Source organism: Tiliqua scincoides, chromosome 3 (assembly GCF_035046505.1).
Source record: "Tiliqua scincoides isolate rTilSci1 chromosome 3, rTilSci1.hap2, whole genome shotgun sequence".
Taxonomy (NCBI): domain Eukaryota; kingdom Metazoa; phylum Chordata; class Lepidosauria; order Squamata; family Scincidae; genus Tiliqua; species Tiliqua scincoides.
Window position 1 is genome coordinate 27,311,833 of NC_089823.1, and position 24,399 is coordinate 27,336,231.

The following is a 24,399-nucleotide window of genomic DNA, read 5'->3' on the forward strand; positions in this document are numbered from 1 at the left end:
GTTGCTGCTATGCTCCCTTTTAATTCTAGGGAGCATGAATTCTCTTGGGTGTGGGCTGCTCCAGGGAGCTCCCAGATCAGCCTATCAATCTGCCATGTTCCCCATGGGTGTCTCCCAGCTTCTTATAGTGCTACACTGTGCTACACAGTCCTACACTGTGATTCTAACATCCCAATCCTATACAGGCCAATCCCTTGTCTTCTTGGATTTGTGCCAGCTAAAGAGTTGGTGCAGGACCAAAGACACCCATTGCAGAGTGGGAGGCTCACAGAGAAGTAAGGGGATTTAAATCTCTCTTCCCCTCCAAACCCTCCTGATTTGACCTCTCCCTGCTTAATACAGCATGCTCCTTTATGTTCTGGCAGGGGGGAGGAAAATAGAATTGGGCTCTAAGTCTAAATACTATTGATAGCCGGTGCAGACTTGAGTAGGCCCATTTTGGGGCATGGGACTTTCCCTGGGAGAAGGAGACAGATTTCCCCTGAGGAGACGCTGACAGCTGCCCGAAGCCCATAGGATGCAGCAGCAACCATTGTGGTGCTGCTGCTTCTCTGGGCACTGGACAACTCAGGATTGGGCTGTAAAGAGGTTTAAACGCACTTACTACAGGTTGAGCCTACTTTTCTGCAGATTTTATATCCATGGGTCTGGCTCAACATGGATACTATGTTGAGCCAGTCTTGGCCCAACTTGAGCACTCCAAAAGCTACTGGAACTGTGCTCCAGTTGCCTCTGGAGGGCTTTCTAAAACCCACATAGGTTGCGCATGTCTGCCCGCAGCATGGCTTCAGAATGGCCTCTTGTGTGAAAAAGCTCTGGTTCCGGTTTCCCTCAGGAAACTGGAAGTGACTTTTTAGGCATTTTAAGGCATTCTGATAAGGCCCTCAGCTTTCCTTATCCACGGTTTTTGGTATCCATAGGAGGTCTGAGAACGGATCCTCCAAGGGACCAAGGCTCCACCGGTATATCAATTTAATTGTGGTATGGATGTGACTATTAGTTCCCTAGATAAGATGGTAGAGGTAGCACAGTGACAAAATAATTATTCACATACTGCTACAAAATCAAATTGGAAAGGAAGTTTTGTTTTTAATTTTCCTTTATTTTTTAGCATAGATTTAAAGTTTTAAAATACAGAGTTAGAAATAATCTGTGCCTTCACTTAAAATTGCAGGCCAGACAGGTTGTGATTGGCAACACCAGCAATCTGTCTTGTTTACAATCTCATTTCCAGCTTAACAACTGCCCAATAATGTTGTGTAATGTATTGCTAAGTAATAATAGTATTACATAATAGTGCCCAATCTGCATTGTTGGCTTTTGGCATTTTTGTTTTACATTAGTGGTATGTGAAATTAAGACATTAGATTTTAAAGGATTAGCTCTTTTTCTTATCACTTCCTGTAACGGATGAAACACAGAAGTAACAAGGACTAAACATTAAAGACTTTCAGAATGGTTACTATCTCTGATGGTTGCAGATATTAAAATTGCTTAACACATATATAAATGTTGCCACCCAATTAAAGAAATCTTAGTTGATTAATTATAATCATTGATCAATTGACTATATCTGTATGGGGTTTATGTGAGAAAAAATAATCAAGGAAAGTATGAACAACAGTTTGTGATAAAGCACAGAGATCTGCCACTTGCCAGGAAAAAGTAAAAAATTACCTTATGCATGCCCAAGCCCTTGGGAATACCTAACAACTTCCTATATCCCAGCCTTAAAAAAAATTTAAAAATAAAAAAATCTACACTTTCTCTTAAGGGAGTGCCTCTTTAAGGTGCCTCTTTAAGTGCCTCTTTAAGGTGGTGCTTGCCACTTGCAGTTTTTAGAATGTTATACAGGTGAACCCTCATTATCTGCAGGGGTTCCGTTATTTGTGGGGGTTGTGAAAAGGCCTTAAAATGTCACTTCTAGTTTTTGCCCCACGCCCCCCCCCCCGGAGCTCGGAACACCCTCCGGAGGCAAGAAGACCACAGCTCCCCTCACATTCGGAGAGTCCAGGTTGAACCATGTCTGGCTCAATGTGGGTCTGGGGTACCCGCGCTGAGCCAGTTCCATGAATGAAAAATCCACGGAAAATAGGCTCGACCTGAATACGAAAAATTCACAAATCTGCTGTCTTGGAGGCAACTTTTAATTGACAAACATGTTTTATAATGATTAATCTAGATCAGGGGTGGCCAGACTTTTTGGCAGGAGGGCCACATCATCTCTCTGACACTGTGTTGGGGGCCGGGAATAAAAAAGTCAATTTACACTTCAAATTTGAATAAATTTACATACATTTACATAATATGAATATATTAGAGATGGAACTTATATGAATGAAAGAAGGTCTTGCAATAGCTCAAGGCCTATAAAAGGCCTTACCCAAAGCAAGACGAGCCTTTCCTTCTCTGCCACTACTGTATCACAGACGTGAAACAGCAAGCAGTGGAGGGAGCCCTCGTCCCACAGCTCATGTGAGAGGTCGAACAGTCGGCCTCACACTGAGAGCAGTTGCATTGGGCCAGTATGGGCTCCAGAAAGTCTCCAGAAGGCCAGAGGCTCATTGGAGACTGGGGGCTACCCGCGGGAGTCTTCGAGTCCACAAGTGGCCCCCAGACCGGGATTTGGGTATCCCTGATCTAGATTAAATATCTCCACCCTAATAAGTGAACTTGTCATTCACACTAGTCCGGGCTGCACTTGCCGGATTAGTAAACATAAGAGCAGATTTTCACTATGTAGCGATTTCTGAGTTGGTAGCATTTTGAATTCATTTTTTAAAAAGCTCATAATACATTTGTTTGTGATGAATCAGACTTAGAACTCTATTCACCCTAAATAATGTAATGTGAAAATGTGTATGTCATTACTAGTCAAAAGGAAAAGAATCTTGTAGCCCTGCCCTGAATTGGAACTGCTGCTTATTTGATCCCAAACCAGGAAGACAGATGATAAATGTTTTAGATAATAAACTGTACTAAGAGTGTTATAGTTGCAGCTTAGGTTTTAGATTTGCACTTTGGAAACAAGCAGTATTACAAGGGAATATGAGCCTGAAAAATGTGCAGAATCCATTAGAAGTGCAGCTGTTGTGCTACCTAGCAGTTGCCTATATTTGATTATACAAAAAATGAAGGTATGTGAGTCAAGCTCCTTTTGAATGGAATTTTTTGTGTCAGTTCTGGCAATTTATTAAATGATTTATATCACACCCAGCGGTGTCATTAGGGTTTGTATCACCCGGTACAAGGGTTAATTGCACCACCCCCATGATGGACCTCCTGCCGTACCTACAAAATAAATTACAATATCATATGCATAGTCTAAATGTAGTGATATCACTAAGGTTGGTGGTACCCCCATTAACTGTATTTATTTATTTTAATACATAACAGTACAGGTTGCCCAACAAATCATAACCAAAAAAAAAAAACAGTAATCAACTTCATGACATCACACAACTGAATAAGAGTTCTAGTATTAGCCCTGATACATGGAAATGAGAGCTGACTCATACTAATAAGTTATTGGTTCCTGAGGTGTCATAACAACACCTCTTTGGTTCGTGGAACTCTCAGTCTCATTGGTCTGTTTTGAGTTAAAGAAATCAACTCAATCAACTTTTTGTTACATAAGGCAGTTGTGTTTTTCTTTTCTGGTTATTTGGCTGTAACTTTTGATAGAATAATGATATTTCAGCATGGCTTGTTTTATTGCATTTTGCATTAAATTACCCATTGAACGATATATAACATGATGGTATTATTCGAAAAAACCAAGATCTTCAGAATTTTGGCTGGTAGTGGTGTCACCCACCCCAAGGGTGTCATCTGGTGTTGCTCGCATCCCCTAGTGACACCGGTGATCCCACCTTTCAGCCCCCTGGGGTATCCAAGGCAATTCACAATAGAAGGACAAAATAGCCACAAAAATAAAACACCGAAAGTACAATAAATAAATCATAAAACCATTAAAAATAATCACAATAATTAAAAGCTTTGTTTAATAGACAACAAGCAGACATTCCTTCCTGGTTGTTAGCTTTTGCTTTCTAGGCTTCTACAAGAACATTGCTGGTTATGGTGAGAGAAAAGTAGCAGTGACAATGACTTTGCATTGATGTTGATGCAATTTGTGGCCTGCACATAGACTACTGTGAACTGCTTATCCATAGTCTACTTTTTAAAGCTTTGATTGGTTTGTGATACCACTTGGTGGCAGCACAGTAACACATTTCATACAAACAAGTGAAGCAAAATAGTGTGATACAAGCTTGAATTTTTACATGTTAAAAACATTTATTAGTAGTGCTCAGAGTTTAAGTATGTTTTGATTTTTCATACAGCTGCAACAAGTGTCTGTAGTTTGGTTTTGGACTGTGGCAGAGCCGAGTTTCTTTTCACTGAGACTTTGCGCACGAATGCCTTTCTAGCTGTGTTCTCGTCTCCCGGTTAATTCAGGTGACATTGCCACTTGAAATGCAAATCAACAATGCCAGGACACTGAATGTTCAGGTCACATGGTTAATACTTGGCTTGGCTTGCCTTGTTAGTGTTTGAGCGTTATGCAAGTGCTTATATTTAGTATAGGCCAGCTGGATGCCATGAGAAAGCAAAAATATGCTCTTTTGTAAATATTTTGATGGGAGGATAGTAGACATCCTTAGAAATCAGAAAATAAGTAGATGTTCAGCTAGAGTTGTTTTAACTTCCTCACAAAATTAGAGATAGAAACCTTTTGCCAAATGTTAAAAACTATTTTCTTTGAAGATGAACATTTGAAAAAAAAACACAACACATTTCTTCATGTGTTTACCAGATTCTAATGAAGCCTTCAAATATCAACTCATTGTGCCAATGAGTAATAGTAATTTTAGCAAAATAAAACAACAATGCTAACAGCACATCTTACATTTCAGAAGTCTCATTGAGTTCAATGGGATTTATTTCCAGGTAAATGTATGTAGAATTGCAGCTTAAAACAGATTTTAAATAATTATTCAAAGTGTGACCATTTTTTATTTCAAATTTGCCACTGAGCAAATACTGGGCACATTACACATATGGCCGTCATTATTCTGAGATCAAGTAAGGCTCATTTCCAATGACTGGCCTGGGGGCTGCCATGTGGTGAAATTTAAAATGATCTGCATGCACATGTACTTGTGTGTGTGAGAAAGAGACATGAATCCTCCCTTGATTGAGCTGGGACTTGAGTACTGCTTTTTTCTACTGAACCACACTGATGCAGTAGTTCAAACAGATTTTAGAAATAGAATTTAGAAGATTTTATTGTACTAGGGCATTCTTCCTTTCTAAAAATATCTATATTCCACTTTTCCATTTTTAAAATAAATGCTTATGTTTGCTGATATCAAGGTTTATAACAACCAAATTAAAACATGAAACATTAAAACAGTGGTTCCCAATCTCTGTGTTGTGACACCTGTGGTGTTGTGAGACAGTTGCTGGGGCATCAAGTACCATCTACTGCCCAGCAGCAAGACAGTGGCTTGAGCTTCCGGATAGTACCAGGAGAATCAGTGTGGTGGGCAGAGCTGCTGTGTGCAAAAACTGCAGGCTGAAAAAAAACTCTCCAGCCCACCCTAATCCTCTTACCATTGTTTGGAGGCTCGTGTTAGGCCTCCAAACTCAGAAGTGATTGGTGGTGATGTCACCACTTGGTGATGATGTCACCACATGATGCATTTTGTATCATCATCAATCACTTCTGGGTTCTGAGGGCATTGCAACAGCTGTAAGCTTGTGAACAACTGCATTAAAGCAAAACAAGGAGCCAAAAAGAACAGAAGAGAGAATGAGAAGGCACAGCAAAATAATCCACTGACCATACTGGAGGCCTGTTGAAAGGATCACTTGGCTAGTGAATAGCAGAGATATACTCGAGTCAGTAAGCTTGAGTCATGTCACGAGTCAGTGACCCCTCTGCTTGAGTCACAGGTTTTAATGCATGGCCATGATGACTTGACTTGCATAAAATTTCAAGTCCTGTGAGTCCCAAATCAGAGTCATTTTGTGAAACAAGTCTGTCTGAAGACCAACTTCCTGATCGCTCACAAGGCACGACACAGAAACAGCGAACAACAACAAAAAAGTAAGCAAGACACATGCTAAAGACAGTCAGAACTTTAGTTATTTTGAGTCCCAACTCTTTTTTCGAATTACTGGCCCTGAATCGCGAGTCAAGTTGGGATCAGTGACATCCATGACCCAAGTCGACTTGGGTAATCAAAAACAGTGTTTTGGGGTGACTCAACACAAGTCAAGTGCCCGTCCCTGGTGAATAGTATTTTGCAAGACACTGAACAGGATAGCAAGAAGATTATTTTCAATTGTAGTACCTTTCATTGGTCCTCAAGAAGCAATAGGTTGTTCTTAGGTAGGGTTTTCTGCAAATTTTACAAGTACAAAATAAAACGTAAGTGTTCATTTAGAACACTGGTTCCTAAACCCTGGTCCATGAAACATAGGTGGTCTGCCAGTCTGTGAGGTCTCAGGAAAAAAGATCACCTCCAGAGTCTCGCTGAGTAAGCAATCCCCCATAGACCACCAGAGAGGGCGGAGAACAGAATTGCTCACAGCTGCATCTGGCAACAAAAGTAGCAACTCACAAATCTTCTCTATAAATAATCTCTAATCTTCTCTAATGATTACAAATTTGATTATACTTCTTGTGTGCAGGGGTGGGGAGGTTGCATGTGGTCCACAATGATTTTTACCTCAGTGGTCTGCGGGCTCCTAAAGGTTGGAAACCACTGATTTTGAGAATCAAATGCCATAATTGAGAATGCAATATGAAGGGGGATTCTGCTGGGTTGAAGGAATAATATTTTTAGAAATGAATGACAAGACTGTTTTAGCTACCAGTTTGAACCACAAGAGGGAAATGAGTATGCATTCCCATACAAACACATAACACTCAACAGAACTGTCTGTATTTGTTAAGGTTCTCTGCTCTGCTCTACAAGTGTTCCTAAGAGCATACTTTGTATTTAACCTAGCAACTGTCTACTCAGTGTACTAACTCTTGCAGCTCCCTTAAACTGAAGTATTAAGAGAAAAAAAAATCTATCTTAAGATCTGCTGAACCATCACATTGGCTTGTACTGCCAAATTAAAGAACTGCAGACTGAGAACACAATGCAGCTATAGGTGCTGCTGCACAGATTGCAACAATTTGTATAAGGAGCTTGTGTGGCACTGCTGAGAGCAGGTCTGGCAACTGCAACCTTACATCTTATGAACTGGCAATGGCTCTGGAGCAAGCACTGAAGCAGCCATGTATTTGTGTTACAGGTGCCTGGCTCAGCCCCACCTGATGTGCTATTAGCTGCCATGCTACATATGTTTATTTCTGCCATGACAGCAAAAGTAGGTGTTTGAGATCCTGTTGTTGGCTGCAGTCCTAAGCACACTGACCACACAGCCCAATCCTATCACCTGATTTATGGTAGCAGGATATTGCACCACTACTGTAAATTGGCTGCCGATGCATGGAGCTTGTTACAGTGGCGGCATCAGCAGCCCACTGCCATTACCAGCAACCTGCTCTGGTGTAGGTAAGCTAGTGGGGAGAGTGATTTGTGGGGAGAGAGGAGAATGGAGGGGTGGGTCTGGTAGCAGTTGCACATGCTGGTTCTTATCCTCGTTCCAAAACCTTCCTGCCCCTTTTCTCTCCTTGGACATACACCACCAAAATGGTTGGCATATGTCCAAGGACACCCATTGGCAGTCTGTCAGCTTATGTGAAGGTAAGTAAATTTTTTTTACTTACCTCCCATTTGCCTTCAGGTCCCATCCCCCCACCACTATTGCATTCAGCACAGACTTTTTGGTACAACCGCATGTTAAAGCATGGCAGGGGATAGGACTGGGCTCATAAACATGTAAGGTTTACTATAACAGCACTTTTGTCTAATTGTGGTTGTAATGCTGTGCACAACCATCTTCAAGGGCAGCCCTATGTAGAATATGTTAATATCTATAACAATAATCTAACTTCAATGACACCGTAGCATGAATCACTATAGCCAGATCCAAATGATAGGTTTGTTATGTGAATGTGTGTATTTTTGTATTGCATTGTGAAATTGTGTATTTCCAATCTCTGGTGCAGTTCTGTTTTTTCTCTGTAGTACTTTTGCCTTGGATGTGCAGTGTCTCAAAGCAGATCTGATTATCAAAATCCTTACTCATTTGTCAGATTGTTCTGATATATCAACCTAAAGAGCTATGCTTTACTCAGAAGTCTATAAAACTTGTGCCTAAATACATATTCCCTGAAAGGATTCCTCAGGGCATGGTAATGGCATATATCTGTCTTTCTCATAAATAATTGTTAAACATAGTTTGCATTCTTGCTCATTATCTTACTGTTATGAGATACTGTAAATGGTTTTAAAACTGTGTTCATCAGTTTACTGTAACAACATTTTTTTGTTACTGGTAACCAGGCTGTACATTAACAGCGCAATCCTAATCCTTCCCCCTGGTGCTGGCTCTGGCTGTTGCAAATGTGCTGGAAATCACATTTTCCCTAACTCTGGAGGAGGTGAGACTGGTGCACAGATGTGTGCTGAGCTGGAGCTATGCCAGAACAGGGTATGTTTGCGTCAGCAGTTTGGGGAGGGCATGGGAAGGGCATTCCAGGGCAGGTGGAGAGCTGGCAGTGGGTGAACCAGGCCCAGGCAAGAGGTTGGGACCAGAATCCAGCACTTGAATCAGATCCTAACCTTCTCCCAAGCAGCCTGGTGTTACACGGCTCTACTTGAATCCCCATAGGGCTGCCTGGAGAATTGTTCAGAGTAAGGGGAACTGATGATTCCCCTTAGTCCAAGCTGTTTCCCAGCCTGCACCAAGCCTGCACTGTATACAGCACAGGCCAGCTGGCCTGCCTATTCCAGCACAGGTTAGGATTGCACCCTAAGAGTGCTACCAGAACATAACTTCTTTGTTGCTGATGCTGGGGGTCCTAGAGTTCATGCTTATTTGTGTTTACTCAGAAGTAAGTTTCACTGTATTCAGTGGGACTTACTCCCAGGTACACACATATAGAATTCCAGCCCTACTGACTTGACTAGTCTAAAATATACTTACGTTGAGGAGAAAAGCCCCCATTTGAATTATCAGTAATAAGATCAGAATTGAGGAAAGGAAAAACCCTATCCTATGTGTGTCTACTCAAAAGTAAGTCCCATTGTAGTCAATATGACTTGTTGTTGTTGGCATCCTTCAGTTTCAGAAGATTATGGTATCACGCTCTGAATGGTGGTTCTGGAACAGTGTCCTCTCCAGTGCAGGTATGGAGGATGGACTGTTACCCATGCAGCAAATCCCCCCTCTCCACGTTGCTGAAATGGTCCAATGGAAAGGTAGAGGCCAATACGGTTGGTTCCAGCAGCGTCACAGGAGTTGCCAGAACGTGACTGCGTTCAGCCATGAACTGCCTCAGGGACTCCGGCTCTGGATTTTGCCTCAAGGTTGACTCCTGAAGCCTTTTCCATAAGTGGATGTAGCCACAAGGCAGTGGAGGTTTGGGATCAGAGTTTTCCTTCTCTCAGATGAGCTGCCTTCCCAGGCTAACGAGTCCCATCTACCTGTAATATGACTTACTCCCATGTAATATGGGTGGTAATATGACTTACTCCCATGTAAATGTGGATAGAATTGCAACCATAGTTGTTTTGCCTTGGCTGTCTGTAAATTCCAAAAAGCCCTGTTAATTTCAGTGGAAATTACTTACTTCCAAGTAAACATGTTTAATATCATAGGTTTTCACTTCAACTCTAACCACTTTTACATCCAAGTAAAGGCCAAAACACACATTACACAGAACTGCATGCATCTAAACCCTTATAGCTGCTGCTTCTAGAGAAGATTGGTTTAGGGAGGAAGCAAGTTTGTGTGGAGAAGTGTGCCTGTGTATTGCTCATCCTTTGCTGCATCTACCCCTTTAGCCATCACAACTCCTTCACCAGCTGCTTGAGCTTCCTGGTTGGTTCCACAAGTGGGTTTATCCTTTCAGGACACATTTTTATAAACTCGTGGTCATAAACCATCTGGTCAGGTGGACATATGACAGCATCAACCCTAGGTTTTTGAAGGTTACCCACAAGGATGCTTAGTTGTATTGCCCAGGTCTGTCATTGAAAGTAGCTTTGTGGAAGGCATGCCTACAGCTACAAATATAAGTGTAAGGGCCTAATCCTATCCAAGTTTCCAGCGCCATTTCAACTATACTAACAGGGTGTGTGTTGCATCCTATGGTGGGAAGGGGCAGTCATGGAGGCCTCCCCAAGGTAAGGGAATGTTTGTTCTCTTACCTTGGGGCTACATTGTGGCCACATCAGTGTTGGAAAGTTGGATAGGATTGGGTCCTGTTTTGGATTAGGATTCTGAAACAGTTTGATTAGGATAGCTTAATGGTAGCGTGCATAGTTAATTGCATCAGGGCTTTTGTTTTATTCATCACTTGCCTTTTAACCTCCATGCCAACCTTTGCCACCCACCCAACATTTTATTCTCTTGCTGTGTGCTGATCAATATCTGACCTACAACCCAATCCTGAGTTGCCCAGCACACAAGTCTGCAGTGGTGCCAAAATGGGGCATTCAGGCAGCTGAGGGTGGCTCCTGATGACTCCTAGGAGGAAGGGGTCATTATTTCCCCCCCCCCAGTCCCTGCAAAGGGACTATTTGACTCTGCACTGGCTATTTAGCTGGCACAGAGTAGTGAGCCTGATGCAGGGCTGTGGATCTGGCAGAGCTCAGCACTCCACTTGCCGCAGACAGGCACAGCCCAGTGTGGGCTCACACCAAGCCTGCTCCGGCGCTGGGCCAGCACTAACCCCTGCAAGCATTATGGCATGTTTGCGGCAGTGAGTCGGTGTGCATTGTTAAGAAGTGGGCCCCTAATCCCTTGCATTTTTCTACCCATGTTTTTGAGTTTTCAACCTTTCCATACTTTGTGATTTTCCTGGATCACTTGCCTGGTCTAAGTTCACTCAGGAGGGAGCAGCCTTGTTGTACTCCTTGGAATGTCATGTTCTTCTACTGTTTGTTTTCTAAACAGCCCTGACCCCACCCCCAAATTTATATGGCTTTTCTACTTGGGATGAGCCAGTCTTGTCCTGACCTACCATGCACAAGATCAGCCATCTTTGCACCCCACTGCAAGCTACCTTAAATACTGCTTAGCATCTGTGCACTAAATGTGCAATCTTGTATAATATGGTGCAAAGATCATTGCACACATCTCACACATGGCAGGAAGGAAGCCAATCCATGCTTAACAACAATTTCAGGTGGTTCTGTTGTACTCAGATGGTTGTGTTGCTTCTTTTAAGTGCTTGTGTTTAGGGATCAGGGCACTCGTCCCCCTTTATTTCAGGAAGGTTTCAAACCCTTGTGGTTTAAGCAGGCTGTGAGTGGAGCAATGTGCAAGAAGCTGCTATTTCCCTGGCTCCTGCCTCTTTAAATCTGACTCCAGCCAAAATGGTATCAGCTGCGATTGTGTCTGGTGCTGGGTGAGAAGAACCCAAACAACTAAGGCTGCAATCCTTTGCACACTTTCCTGGGATTAAGCCCCATTGAACTCAGTGGGGCTTACTCCTGAGTAGACATGCGGAAGATGGGGCTGTAAGGCATCTGAGAAGGGGGGGAGGGAGAGAACCTCGTCACTGCACACCCAGTGAGCTGGATGGGTGCAGCTTTTGCTTTACCGCAGCATGATGCAGTTGCACCGAATTAGGCGTTGTTGTTCTTGGAGGAGAGACGGGAGGGAAGCAGCTGACGAGCCGGTATAAAAAAAACACCCCAGCCCAGCAGCTTGATCCAAGAGCCCTGGGAGGGTCCTGAAGCTGCCTGCACTGGTGGATCGGCGAGCCTGTTTCCGGGACTGCTTGGAGCCGTTCTCATTCCCATAGCTGCTGGAGGCCGGCCCGGACAGACACCCTGCAAGGGGACGATGTTTGTGCACTGCTGGGCATGCGAGGAAAGCCTGTGCAAACCTCGCAGGCGGCTGTAGCTGCCCTGGACCAACACAAGACCCCAGGGATGCTCTCTGCGACTGGGGGACCAAAGATGATGCTCTCCACAAGCATCCTCACTGAAGGATGAGCAGGGGACCAGCATCTCCTGCGGTGCCTTTCATCCCTGTCCCTGAACAGGAGAGCAGCAGCAGCAGCAGCAGCTGCCACCACCTCTCAGGAGCGGAAGGAGAGGCTCTGCAGAGACTTCATTTCCTCTCCTGACCCCCCTCCGTTTGCATCACTAACTGGTGACAGTCACATCTCTCCGGCAAAGTACCTGCCGCTAGAGCTGCTCAGAGACGCCGCTTTGTATGCAGCAGACATGGCCAGCCAGCAGGATTCCGGATTCTTTGAAATCAGTATTAAATATTTACTGAAATCCTGGAGCAGTAGTGAGTGAATGTTTCTATTTTCATGGTTTATGTTTTCAGCATCCTATAGTATTGCTGTAAGCAAGGAGTAGTAGCCACAACCTTGCATTTTGGGCAGTTAGTTGAGCAAAAGTCATTTTTGTTTTTGAAGGGGGGGGATTCCAATTTTACGGTGTTTAGAAAAAAAAAGACATTTAAAACCTTGAAGGTTTAAACGGTGTTCTTAAGCAGAAGGGTGGTAATGCGATTATGCTTGATTATACTTGATTTAGTTCTCAAATTAGTCTGCTTCCTGTATCTCTTTCTGAAATAGGGTAGGGCAGGGCAATTCCAGTCCTTACCTCTTAGATGCATTTGTATGATTTTGTTCAGTCTTATTTCATTTTATAATTTTTGAGAGGACTCTCTTATGACAGCTATTTGGTAGTGCCCTGGAATGTTTTTTATTTGTCTACTCAGTGATGCAATGTAGGTAGAATTATATAAATCATATTTGCTTTTGCTTATATTTGTTTAGTAAAATTCAGGCAGGGCATAAAAGAGGGAAAATAAAGGAGTTACTGTCAGCTCAACATTTAACTCCTCCCTGCTTTTTATAGTTTATTTCTTGTTTCTGTATATTGGCATTGAAGGAGTCTGCTTCTCTTCTAAATGGGAGAGCAGAATGTAAACAAATGAGGTTGAAGCTGTCCACTATTGCAGGGGTTGGTACTGCTGATGCACCATTGTCCTGTCTAGTATCTTCTAGTTTTTGATTGGCAGGAACAGGGGTATGTAATAAAGATCTACAAAAGTTGGAACTGTTTGCTGATAATGTGAAGTGTGATCTCTAGACCAGGGGTTCTTGACCATGGATGGACTTTAGGGAGTCTGTGTATGGGTACAAAACAAATTTTATGAATATGTGTTTGTGTGCTTTTTTTCTGGGGAGGGAACCCTTAATCTTAATCAAATTATCAAAGAGGTCTGTGATCCAGAAAAGATGGCGAGCCGCTGCTCAAGATTGTCATATCTTATTTTCAGTAATGTGAAATTTCATTTTTAAAATGTGTTGACAAACTCAAACTGTGTCAGATACCACCAATTTCTAAACTATACAATGTTTGGAAATGAAATTGGCTGGGCTATGGAACATGGGGTCTATTGCCCATGTTCCTGTAAACAGCTCCAGCATATGTTGGGTTTAAGACTGATATTTTTAAGATATCAATTATCTCACTATATATTTAAAAGGGAATTTAGAGATATCAGTTAAGAAAACTCTGGTGTATCAAGGGCACATCTGTGAATGACATCTATGTACACTATAGTTTGTTCAAGCCACAAAAGACTATATGGCTTTTTTGAGTATTTTTTTTATTCTATAAATATGCAGTTGGCAGGGAATAATGTTAGCAGCATTTTTAAAATGTGTCCTAATCCAAAATTATGCTTATATCCATTACTTCTAGAATATATGGTATGGACAACATTAAAGAACTAATGTGTGTTTGTGGTTCTGAGCTACTGTTAGTTGATTTACAGCACAGTCCTATGCATGCCTACTCCAAAATACATCCTATTGTGGTCAATGGAACTAATTCCCAGGTAAGTGTGTATAGAACTGCAGCCTTAAAAGAGTATGAGATACAGGCTGCAATCCTAACCTTACTTTCCTGGGAGTAAGTCCCATTGAACACAATAGGACTTACTTCTGAATAGACCTGGTTAGGATTGTGCCCCCAGTATAATTGCAGTAACTTCAGAACAAAATTAAGTTGTATGGGGTTTTGTTTCTATTGTTTAAAAAAAAAAAAAGAATATGAAGTCAACATTTTTAAAATATTTACGGTAAATGTGCTTTGTTTTACAGCCTCATTGAAAATCTCTCATTGCTATGAATTAAACATGTATAAAACCATGCTTATCAGATTCTATCAGTTTCTTTAGAAAGATGTTTAGAAGTTGTACAGCTTTCCTGAACTGCAAAGGTCCCAAAGTGAGGTTATGCATAGCTATTTCTCAACATAATTTTATGTGCCCTAGAAAAATGAAGTTGGCTTATGATCTGTCCTCTGTGGTATCATCACAGGCAAATGCATTTTTCTTCATTGCACTTAAGCTTATCAGAAAGAAACTGTGTAATTGGTTAATCCAATTTTATTTATTGAAACTTGTTGCCTAACATACCTGCTGGAAATCTTTAAGATTTGGTAGTCAAAACTCAAGTCTGTTTGGTAGTTTATCACCTGTTAAGGGGGTAGAGCCTCTTAAAGGAATTTCATATGGTGATTGTAGTAAAGTGTAGATGTCACTTCCTGACTCATTCTTGAATGACAACCTGTTTGTAAAGTACTGCCTACCTGAATTTGGTGCATAGCTATTGTTGCATTGATTGCAAAATGAGGGGAACAAGGTCAAGCTGGACATGGTGAAACTTTTCTTTGAGGCAGCCTCTGACTTTCCTTTCATTGTTCAAGTTATTTCTTTACGTCCTGGCTTTAATTGCTTGCTTCAGATTGCTACAAAGAGCCCTCCGTTGCTACGAAGAGCCCTCCATTACAAATGTGTCCTGGGTTAAGTGCATGGGGAGGGCAAAGTGCAGGAGAACAGTGGCCCTTGTCTGTGATCTCCAGAGTTGTAGCCATAGTTTATTGCTTTGGTCCCTTTGGGGAAAAGGAGGGAGGGATGGATGGATATAAATAAATAAAATACGGTGTGTCCCTGAAAAAGGTATAAGCAAAGCTTTTGGCATCATGCTTTTGATCTGTGATCCTTTTAAATGTGATACTGTTACTCGGTTATCTTGCTCACTGTCTCAGTGTGGCTGGCATCCAGCTTAGTCAGTCACCTGGAACACATTCTGTTACCTTTTCCATATGGTGTGTTTCTGAGTAACCATTATTATGTTTTTAGGGCTGGCAGCAGTCTATTCAGTAGCACAATGATTCTTAGACTGTGGCCTGCAGTACAGTTCAAGGTGGTCTGTTATGCCACAACAGCAATTTATTATAGTACATCATTATTAACTATTATTGCACACTGGCCTTTACAGGATGGGGTGCAGCAGAGTTCTATTCTATCTACCATGCTTTTTAACATCTACATGAAACTACAGGTGAAGGTCATCTGGGGATTTAGAGTGGGGTGTCGCCAATATGCTGATGACGCCCAACTCTTTTCTCTCCTTGCCATCTCATCCAGGGGAAGCTGTGGAAGTCCTAGAGTGCTGTCTGGAAATGGTTGTGGTCTAGATAAGGGCCAGTAGTCTGAGATTGAATCCAGAAAAGAATCCTCCTGGTTAGGAAATCTTCGATGCAGGTACAGGCATGCCCTGGTTCCATTTCAGAACCCCCATGGATACCTGAATCCATGGATACTGGTATCCCTGCCCTCTGGAGGAGGAGCATGGCCTGGGAGGCAGATAGGGCCCATAAGGGAGGGTAGGACTGGCTACAGCTTCAGCACAGGCCGGATCCTAACCCCTGGCCAAGCAGCCTTACATGGGGTGCTTGGATTTGCGCTGTGGATCTGAGTAGCCCCATAGGGCTGGCTGGCACACAATACAGGGTTAGGGTAATAAAATCCCCTTATTCAGAGTTGCACCCCGGCCTATACCTACCTTGCTCTAGATTCAGTGCAAACCAGTTAGCCTGCTTGTTCCTGTGCACTTTAGGATTGCATCCTTAAAAAATAGTTTCACCTTACCAGCCTCTCAAGCCTCTTTATTTATCCTTTTTACTGTGGTGGAGCACCTTGTGGAGTGTTCGTTGAACTCCGTGTTCATTGGATCAGAACCATTCTGGTGTCGTTTTATTCCTCTTGGCCTTCCTATCTAAGTGGACCTAGGCGTGTTTGCCTACTGGCAAGTAAACATGTACATGCAGCTCAGTTTCACTTTCCGTAGTGCTCAAGACATTTTCCTTCTTGGCTAGCAGCTTGTCAGTTTCGCAACCCATCAACAATCAGACCCACTGGTGGGTTGTGACGCACAGATTGGAAAACACTGATGTAGGGTCAGTTTAATCAACTGTTTGAATCAATAAAATCAGGGCTGGCCCCAAACCTCCTGACACCTTAGTAGCATGCCAAATGCTGCTTACCCCTCCCTTCCATCACCTGGAGATGTATCAAAACTTTGCTTCTATAATGCTGCAGTGTTCTAGCTCAGCACACTTGTCCCTTCCACATTTCCTCTTCCTCTCTGTCTCCCTCTTCCTTTTTAATCTATAGCAGGGGTGTCCAAAGTTTTTGGCAGGAGGGCTACAGCGTATCTCTGACACTGTGTCAGGAGCTGGGGAAGAAAATAATTAATTTATGTTTAAAATTTGAATAAATTTACATAAGTTTACATAAATGAATATATTAAAGATGAACTTATATGAATGTATGAAGGTCTTGCAATAGCTCAAGGCCTATAAAAGGCCTTGCACAAAGCAATGTTGGCCTTTCCTTTGCTGCCTCTACTGCATCACAGATGTGAAACAGCAAGCAGTGGAGGGAGCCCTCATCCCACATCTCATGCGAGAGGTCAAACAGTTGCCCTCACATTGTGTGGCCAGTGTGGGCTCCAACAAATCTCCAGAGGGCCAGAGGCTCTTTGGAGACTGGGGGCTGGCTCCCTGAGGGCCGCATTGAGAGGCCTCGAGGGCCGCAAGTGGCCCCAGGGCCGGGGTTTGGGCAACCCTGATCTATTGAGTACAAGCAAGAAGGGGTACAGTGGATGCAGGTAAGCAGACAGAGATAGGTTTTCTACCAAACTGCTGACTGAGGTGACTGCTTCAGTTGGCCTCATGAATGAGCCAACCCTGAAGATAAGAGTTTTAGGTCCACTCAACTGTATAGTTCAGGGATCACCATTCATAAGTTTGACATTTCTGTGCTGATGGACTTGAATATCCCAAACTGAACCTGATTAATTCGTCACAAGGAATTCCTGAGGTCATATAAGTGATTTTATTATAATGTTAATAAGAATTACATAGTGTGAACAACATTGACAGGGTGGAGTGAGGGCAGATCATATCCAGGAGGGAGCAGGATTGGTGGGCGCGGTATACACCTAATCCCTTTTTGGGTCCAATCTGCCTTCATGGAGCAATGTAAACATGTGCCAGTGATGTCTGAGTCACTCCATAGCAGTTGCTGGAGCTTACTCTGGGGCAAAGGGATAAATGTCCCCTTACTCCAAGGAGACCTCCAGCAGCTGAAAGTTCTCTGTGGGATACAGAGTGGGATACAGATACAGAGTAGTTGTGCTTGCATCACTGCTCAGGGATTTAGTTAGAACTGGGCTGCCTGGCGCCTAGAGGCACAATATTGCCAAAATGGCTTTTGTGGTTTCCATCTAAAAACTTCAAGGCAGAATATATTATGTGTCGTTGTGTCCCCTGTTGTGGTAGGGAGTAGGAATTTCTAGCAGAGTGAAAAACAAACGGCAGCGCAGCAGAAACTTGAGGCTAATGTCCAAGGTAGTCCCTCAGGAGGCTTTGTAAATTGCAAAGAAGCACTCGACACGAAAAGCTGGTTTCCATCACCAAGGTATATTATATACAAAGGATATTTACCATTATATGGTCGAACATACAGCAACACACATACAACTTCTCGATTCCTATGTCTCCCCACACACTTGAGCGTTTGTCTGCAGGCTTGTTTTATGCACAAGGCATGCCCACAATCAGGTGCACAGAGTTAGCAATCAGTAACAGCTGCTACTTGCTGTTTGCTACATGCTACAGACAGGCTATTCAAACATAGTGCTTGTCACATTTCCTCCTGTGCACAGAACCTGAGTGATTTCCTGGGTTCAGACCTCAACATCCCCCAAAGTTGACCAGAGACTCTAGCAATTTTTTTCTCTGTGTTTAATGTTCCCCATAACAAGTGACTTGCATAAATAACCAGGAGTTGTTTGTTCTGCAGGCTCCTTGGTGTGGTATTCCTTGTTCACTCCTATTCTGTGCATGCACACTATGAACTAGAGATTGTGTGGACCATCTCCTATCATGAGAGGTGTATGTAGGAGATAGAACTGGAGACGGAAAATGTTGTAATAAATAATCTGTAATAAATAAATAAAATAATTATAAAAAGAAAATGGAAAATGTTGTGCTCTTTTCCAATCATAATTTATGGGGGCTGCATAATATTGAATGAGATGATGGTCTGTGTTCAGAATGCATGGAGGTATAATTGGGATGTATATGCCATTGTCTTCATTTTTGAAGCTGCTTGGCTTTGTATGACTCCATCTTTCCTCAAGTATACAAACTCATGGTTGAATTGGATACCCATTGTGTAATCCCTTTCTGTATGTCTGACCCAATGAACACATTGAGGGCCTGCTTATTTATGGGACCATGTGCATTTGGGAGAGAGGCTGGGTTGCAGAATGCGTAATTTTCATGCAGAAAGTTCCTGGTTCAATCCCCAACATCTCAAGGAAGGGCAGAAAAAATTTCCTGTCTAAAACCCTAGAGAGCTCCTGCCACTGTCTGCAATTACAGTGCTGTCTTGGATGAACCAAAAAAACACAACCTTTTAGATAAATCCTATTCAGTAGCTGGGGTGCAAATGTTACAGCAACATAGGATCAGGACAGTGAGAGTGCGATGACCAGTCCTGCCTCTGTGCTGACATGCTCTGAAGCCTTGCTATCTTCTAGAGAGTTTGTCTGAAGACGAAAATATTCCTGATGAGGAGAAATTGTCTCTGTGATTAAAAATGCTGTGCTTCCACTCTTCATAATAATGGGAGTGATCTTTCCTTGTGGACAGTGTTTGTTCAGAAAGATACTTTCCATTGGGAGGGTTGGGCTTTGGAGTACAGGGGCAGGGCATGCTGGCACACTCGTATTCTGCCCACAACCACGTGATACTGTACACATGTGTATAACCAGGGTTTGTCTGTTAATATATATATCCATCAACTCTGTACCCTTGATTTACTTCTAAATTTGAATTCTATTACCATATTTGGAATGCTTTTGACTGTAGCTGTAATACTGTTACATTATCCTAAATAGATCTCCATAACCTTTTTGATGTTAGGGAGATTCTATTCTCCCAAGTTATTTATTGCAGTAATAATGCAGGCCTCCTCTCCTGCTTTTTCATGAGAGTCAGGTTGTTATTAGGATTACTTAATGGTTTTGATCTGTGGAATCTTCCACTTGAAAGATACTGCACATTACAATGTTCTTAACTGGGTAACTTTGCTAATAGAGATTTGACCGTTTCCTCTCATAGGTCATCACTTTGCAGGCAGTTTCTTTGCTTACTGGTTTGATTTAATATTCATTTGCTGTGTTTTCTTTTAAAAAAGCAATTGTAAATGCAAACATCCTGTTTGTAGAAAGAAGTCCTAGTATGCTCAGTGGGGTTTACTGTCTAGTAAATATGTTTAGAATTGCAACCTAAGTATGTACTGTCCCCTTTTCTCTTTTTTAAATAGTGGTTTAGAGAATATCTAATCTGATAAACCTGGGTACAGAGAATATCTAATCTGACACTGGGTACAGTGTCAGGGCATAAGTATTTTGGATGGAAAAGCTGTCAAAATGGTTTGGGATGGTAAAATTATTAATTTGATAGTTCCTGTTGGCAACCTTCAGTCTCGAAAGACTATTGTATCACGCTCTGAATGGTGGTTCTGGAACAGCGTCTAGTGTGGCTGAAAAGGCCAATTTGGGAGTGACAATCCCTTCCGCACTGGGAGCAAGTGCAGTCTGTCCCTGGTCTGTCTCCCTGGCTATGGGCCTTCCTTCTTTGCCTCAGACTGTTGGCCAAGTGTCTCTTCAAACTGGGAAAGGCCATGCTGCACAGCCTGCCTCCAAGCAGGCTGTTCAGAGGCCAGGGTTTCCCACTTGTTGAGGATAGTACAATTCAATATAAATATATGTTCAGAAGCAAATCCCTTTGTGTTCAGTGGGCTTACTCTCAGGAAAATGTGTGCAGTAGTGTTTGATGTGATGGTATCTTTCTCACTGAACTGTTGAGACCCATTAGATCTCTGAGGAGATCCATTGTGGGATGGGAGGCTTACAGAAGGGAAAAGGAATTTAAATCCCCCTCCCTTCCTGTTCAACCCCTCCCCTGCTGGATAAAGCGTGCACCTTTTTGGTGTGGCGGGAAGGATAGGGTCAGGCCATCAAATATTCTTAATTGATTTGCCAGGTCTCCAAGAACTCTGCTTGTGATTCTTGTTCCTCAGAGTCTTTGCTGAACAATGCATTATGGGCCTAATTTGCAGGTCTCTCCCCTTACTGGTAAAGGACAGAATCAGGAGCCCTAGATTCTCACACATTCACACCAAATGAAAAGAGGAGGGGTTAGAAACATTGCACATGTCATCGGTTTGACTACACACAGGGCACAGTGTATTGGGGCCAGTGATTCAGAGTGCCATAGGCCAATGTTAGCCACCTGTATCTTCTGGGATAAGGCTTGAGTTGCCGAAGGGATTGTAATTAACCAAGACACAGCGAACTCCCCATTCAGAGGATGGTAAAAAGGTAGAAAATGATTTGATTAGCAAATCCATGGAGAGTAAGCAGTAGCCTTCATTCAGGGAGAGAAGCAAGGCAAGGGAGCTTAGAGTGCTTTCGCAGGGGAAGGCTTCTCAGAAGAAGGCTTAGTGGGTGCTGAGCTATTGTTTGTTGCATTCAAGGGGAAAGGGAGCAGAGAGGGGAGAAGAAAACCTGGAATGGAAAAGAGTTATCTGATACCTGTCCCCAGTGTCCCCTGGCACAGTGGTTCTTGGATGATGGAGGGTTCTTGGATGATAGAGGGAATCAGGGTGCTTGATACACTATTAACTAGTTTAACTCAATGGAAGATGGAGGGGGAGAGTGTACTAACAAGAAATCTATGGCCAAACTTTTTATTAGGAAAATTTCCCATAGGACTGCAAAGGGGATCTTGTGGGGTGACCTCATCCTGGTCTACGTTTTCATGTCTTGACCACCTTTGTTGCCCATCTCCTGTGAAGGTAGTTGTCGCCTATTGTGAAGTATCTTATGAAGAGTGTAGTTGGAGATTTCTTCATGGTTCAGGAGACTTGTGACTTGATTAGCACAAGGCTCTTGATTGAGTTTCTATGAAGTTGACTAGGGAATCTGGAGGCACCTGCTTGTGGTCACAAATGGTTTTCTTTGCATCAAAGGCAGGTAGCTTCCAGAATGTAGTATTGTTGGCAAGTCTGAATAGGATGACTCAGTAGTGTGCATCTTGTCATGGAACTTTCCTAGGCAAGACTTCTCATGAACCAGTGAAGGGAGGGGAAAGTTGCTTCAAATGTTTGACTTTTTTGCAAAGACCTGTGGGATGTAATGCTTCTATTGCATCAGCCCAAACAAAATCACACAGGACTGTTCTGGATCATGCTCTCCTGGTATACATCCAACACTATGTGAACATGAATATAAATGTTTGGCAACACCCTACCATTAGTTCAGAAGCCTCCAGATATTTTGTTGCTTGGCAAAAGGAAAGAGTATGAGAGCAAGGCCTAACTTGGCCTACTTTGACACACACATACACATTTTATATTTCTCTTGCTAGTCACCTTGAGTGTTTCTTTGTGAAAGAAAAAGTAGAATGTAAATAAATTGTATTAGGTGTTTGTTCTGCCCTACCTGATGTGCTTGAAGTTGGTTAAAACATATTTATATCAAAACTTGAGAATAAACTCTAAAATTCGAAGACCTAAAATATCAAACTAAACCTCCATAATTTCCTAGCTAAAATGACTCTCTGTTACTGTAGTTTCATTCTGATTGCTAAAAGCCAACCGAATTAGAAAAGTTTTGCAGAACTTCTGGGAAATGGTCAGGTGAATGGTTTGGTGAATCTCTTTGGGGAATGAACTCCAAAATCTAGGATCAGCGAGTAGAACAAATCAAGGGCAGCCTTGCAAATGCCTGCCAGACATTCAGGATTATACAGATTCATGTCTTGTTCCCTTTGCATCATAGCACCAGGGCTGCTGCTTACAGCATTTGTCTTTGCATTCCTCATGTTCCAGTTCAATTGATGTGCCTGCTAAATATTTACTGTTACTAATGTTCAGTATCATTTCATTTGCTGAGAGATTAATTGTTCTTGGCCCAATAACTTTTTGACATGTCCTGAGGTGCTACAGGCTATGCCTTTTCTGGCATGTCTGTCATGATTACCTTAGAAGAAACTTTTAAAAAACTTGAATCTAGAGGTTAATTTGCATGAGGTTTTTAGATCAAAGTACTTCATATGATTTCATGAAAGCATCAGTTGTGAGTTTTTTCCATGGAATATGACAGAGAGAACTAAAGAGTCTTAAAAGGAAGGCCAGATTTTTAAGCACAGCCATCTTTACCCAAGCATTATGAATAAATGTGGACTTCTGGAAATCTTCAAAATAGTAATGATGATTCATGAATTTTAAAATACATTTTGACAGTATCCCTGCTGCCATGAACTCTTGATTGCCATTGTATGGGCCAATAATGGAAACCTAATGGAACTTGATTGTAGCAGCTATTATATTTACAGTAAATATATTTAAATTAACATTTAATTTAACAATCTATTGGTTAAAAGTAAAACAATCTTTCAGTGCTGACAATGTTTTGAGAGTATTTAAATAAAATAGTTATGCATATTTGTGAAATGGCACAGACTAATAACTGATGTTTTTAATTTATCCAACCCTTCAGTAGTGAAGTGCTTGTAGATTGCATTGATGGAACTGTTTAAAAACAATCTTTTTAACTTGAGGCAGTTGTACCTGAAAATTTTGATTTTTTTTTTAATGGATGAACTAATCATATGAACTAATTCTTAACACATTCAGCTAAACAATTTTTTGTAAACTGCTTGATCTGAAATACAAACATTATCTGTAAGGTTATATGACCAAGCAGTGATTTGTGATTATTCTGATTACAGGAGTGTTTTGAAGCTGGGAATAAATGCAAATAAGGTTGCTGCTACATCTCTTCTAAAGTAGAAAAACCATTTTATAACTGTTATATTAATTTTTCAAAAGAGCAGCCACAAAGAATAGTACATGGTTTTCTAATAAGAACATAAGAACAGCCCCACTGGATCAGGCCATAGGCCCATCTAGTCCAGCTTCCTGTATCTCACAGCGGCCCACCAAATGCCCCAGGGAGCACACCAGATAACAAGAGACCTCATCCTGGTGCCCTCCCTTGCATCTGGCATTCTGACATAACCCATTTCTAAAATCAGGAGGTTGCGCATACACATCATGGCTTGTACCCCGTAATGGATTTTTCCTCCAGAAACTTGTCCAATCACCTTTTAAAGGCGTCTAGGCTAGACGCCAGCACCACATCCTGTGGCAAGGAGTTCCACAGACTGACCACATGCTGAGTAAAGAAATATTTTCTTTTGTCTGTCCTAACCCGCCCAACACTCAATTTTAGTGGATGTCCCCTGGTTCTGGTGTTATGTGAGAGTGTAAAGAGGTGTGAATGAACCCATGCTTCATGAACCCATGCTTCATGAACACATGCTTCATGTAATTCATGAGTTTTAAATAATATAGCTATAACAAATAATTCTGCCACAATAATTTACTGGTGGAACAGAGGTAGAAATTGGACAAAAAACAAATGTCTAAAGAAATGTGAAATGATTAGATGAGGAACAGCAGCTTCTACAAGGAAAGGGCATTATGTTAGTATTATTTATCTTTAAATTGTGTAGGCTGCCTTTCATCTTTGGAGCCCAAGATGTTTTACAAAATATAGCCATGGGTTGCTGTGGTCAGATGTTGTTCTTCCTGCTAGAAGTGTGGGGTGCTTTCCTGGCACCTTGAGTCTCCACTGCTGTTTCACATATGGTCCTGCCTCTGCACATATACCGTCTAATCCTCAGAGTTGGTACTAGACAAATAACCCTCCATCCCTGTAATTCCTGCAGTAAATCCAAGGAATTCTTTGTGGAGCAAGAAACTAAGGGCCATCACCTAGATTTGGCAGGAAGAGGCTCC

At 42.1% G+C, this 24,399-nt stretch overlaps 1 protein-coding gene across 3 annotated transcripts in view; it reads left to right on the forward strand.

Moving 5' to 3' along the window:
- Window positions 1–24,399, forward strand: part of FRY (FRY microtubule binding protein) — a 256,079-nt gene that overhangs the window by 50,424 nt on the left and 181,256 nt on the right. For 2 of the 3 annotated variants that reach the window (XM_066620125.1, XM_066620127.1), the window contains exon 1: window positions 12,369–12,441. The exons of the other annotated variant lie outside the window; for it this stretch is intronic. In XM_066620125.1, the coding sequence (XP_066476222.1) occupies window positions 12,372–12,441 (70 nt within the window). In that variant the 5' untranslated portion in view covers window positions 12,369–12,371. Of the gene's footprint in view, window positions 1–12,368; window positions 12,442–24,399 lie in introns of those variants that run through there. 3 annotated transcript variants of the gene reach the window in all.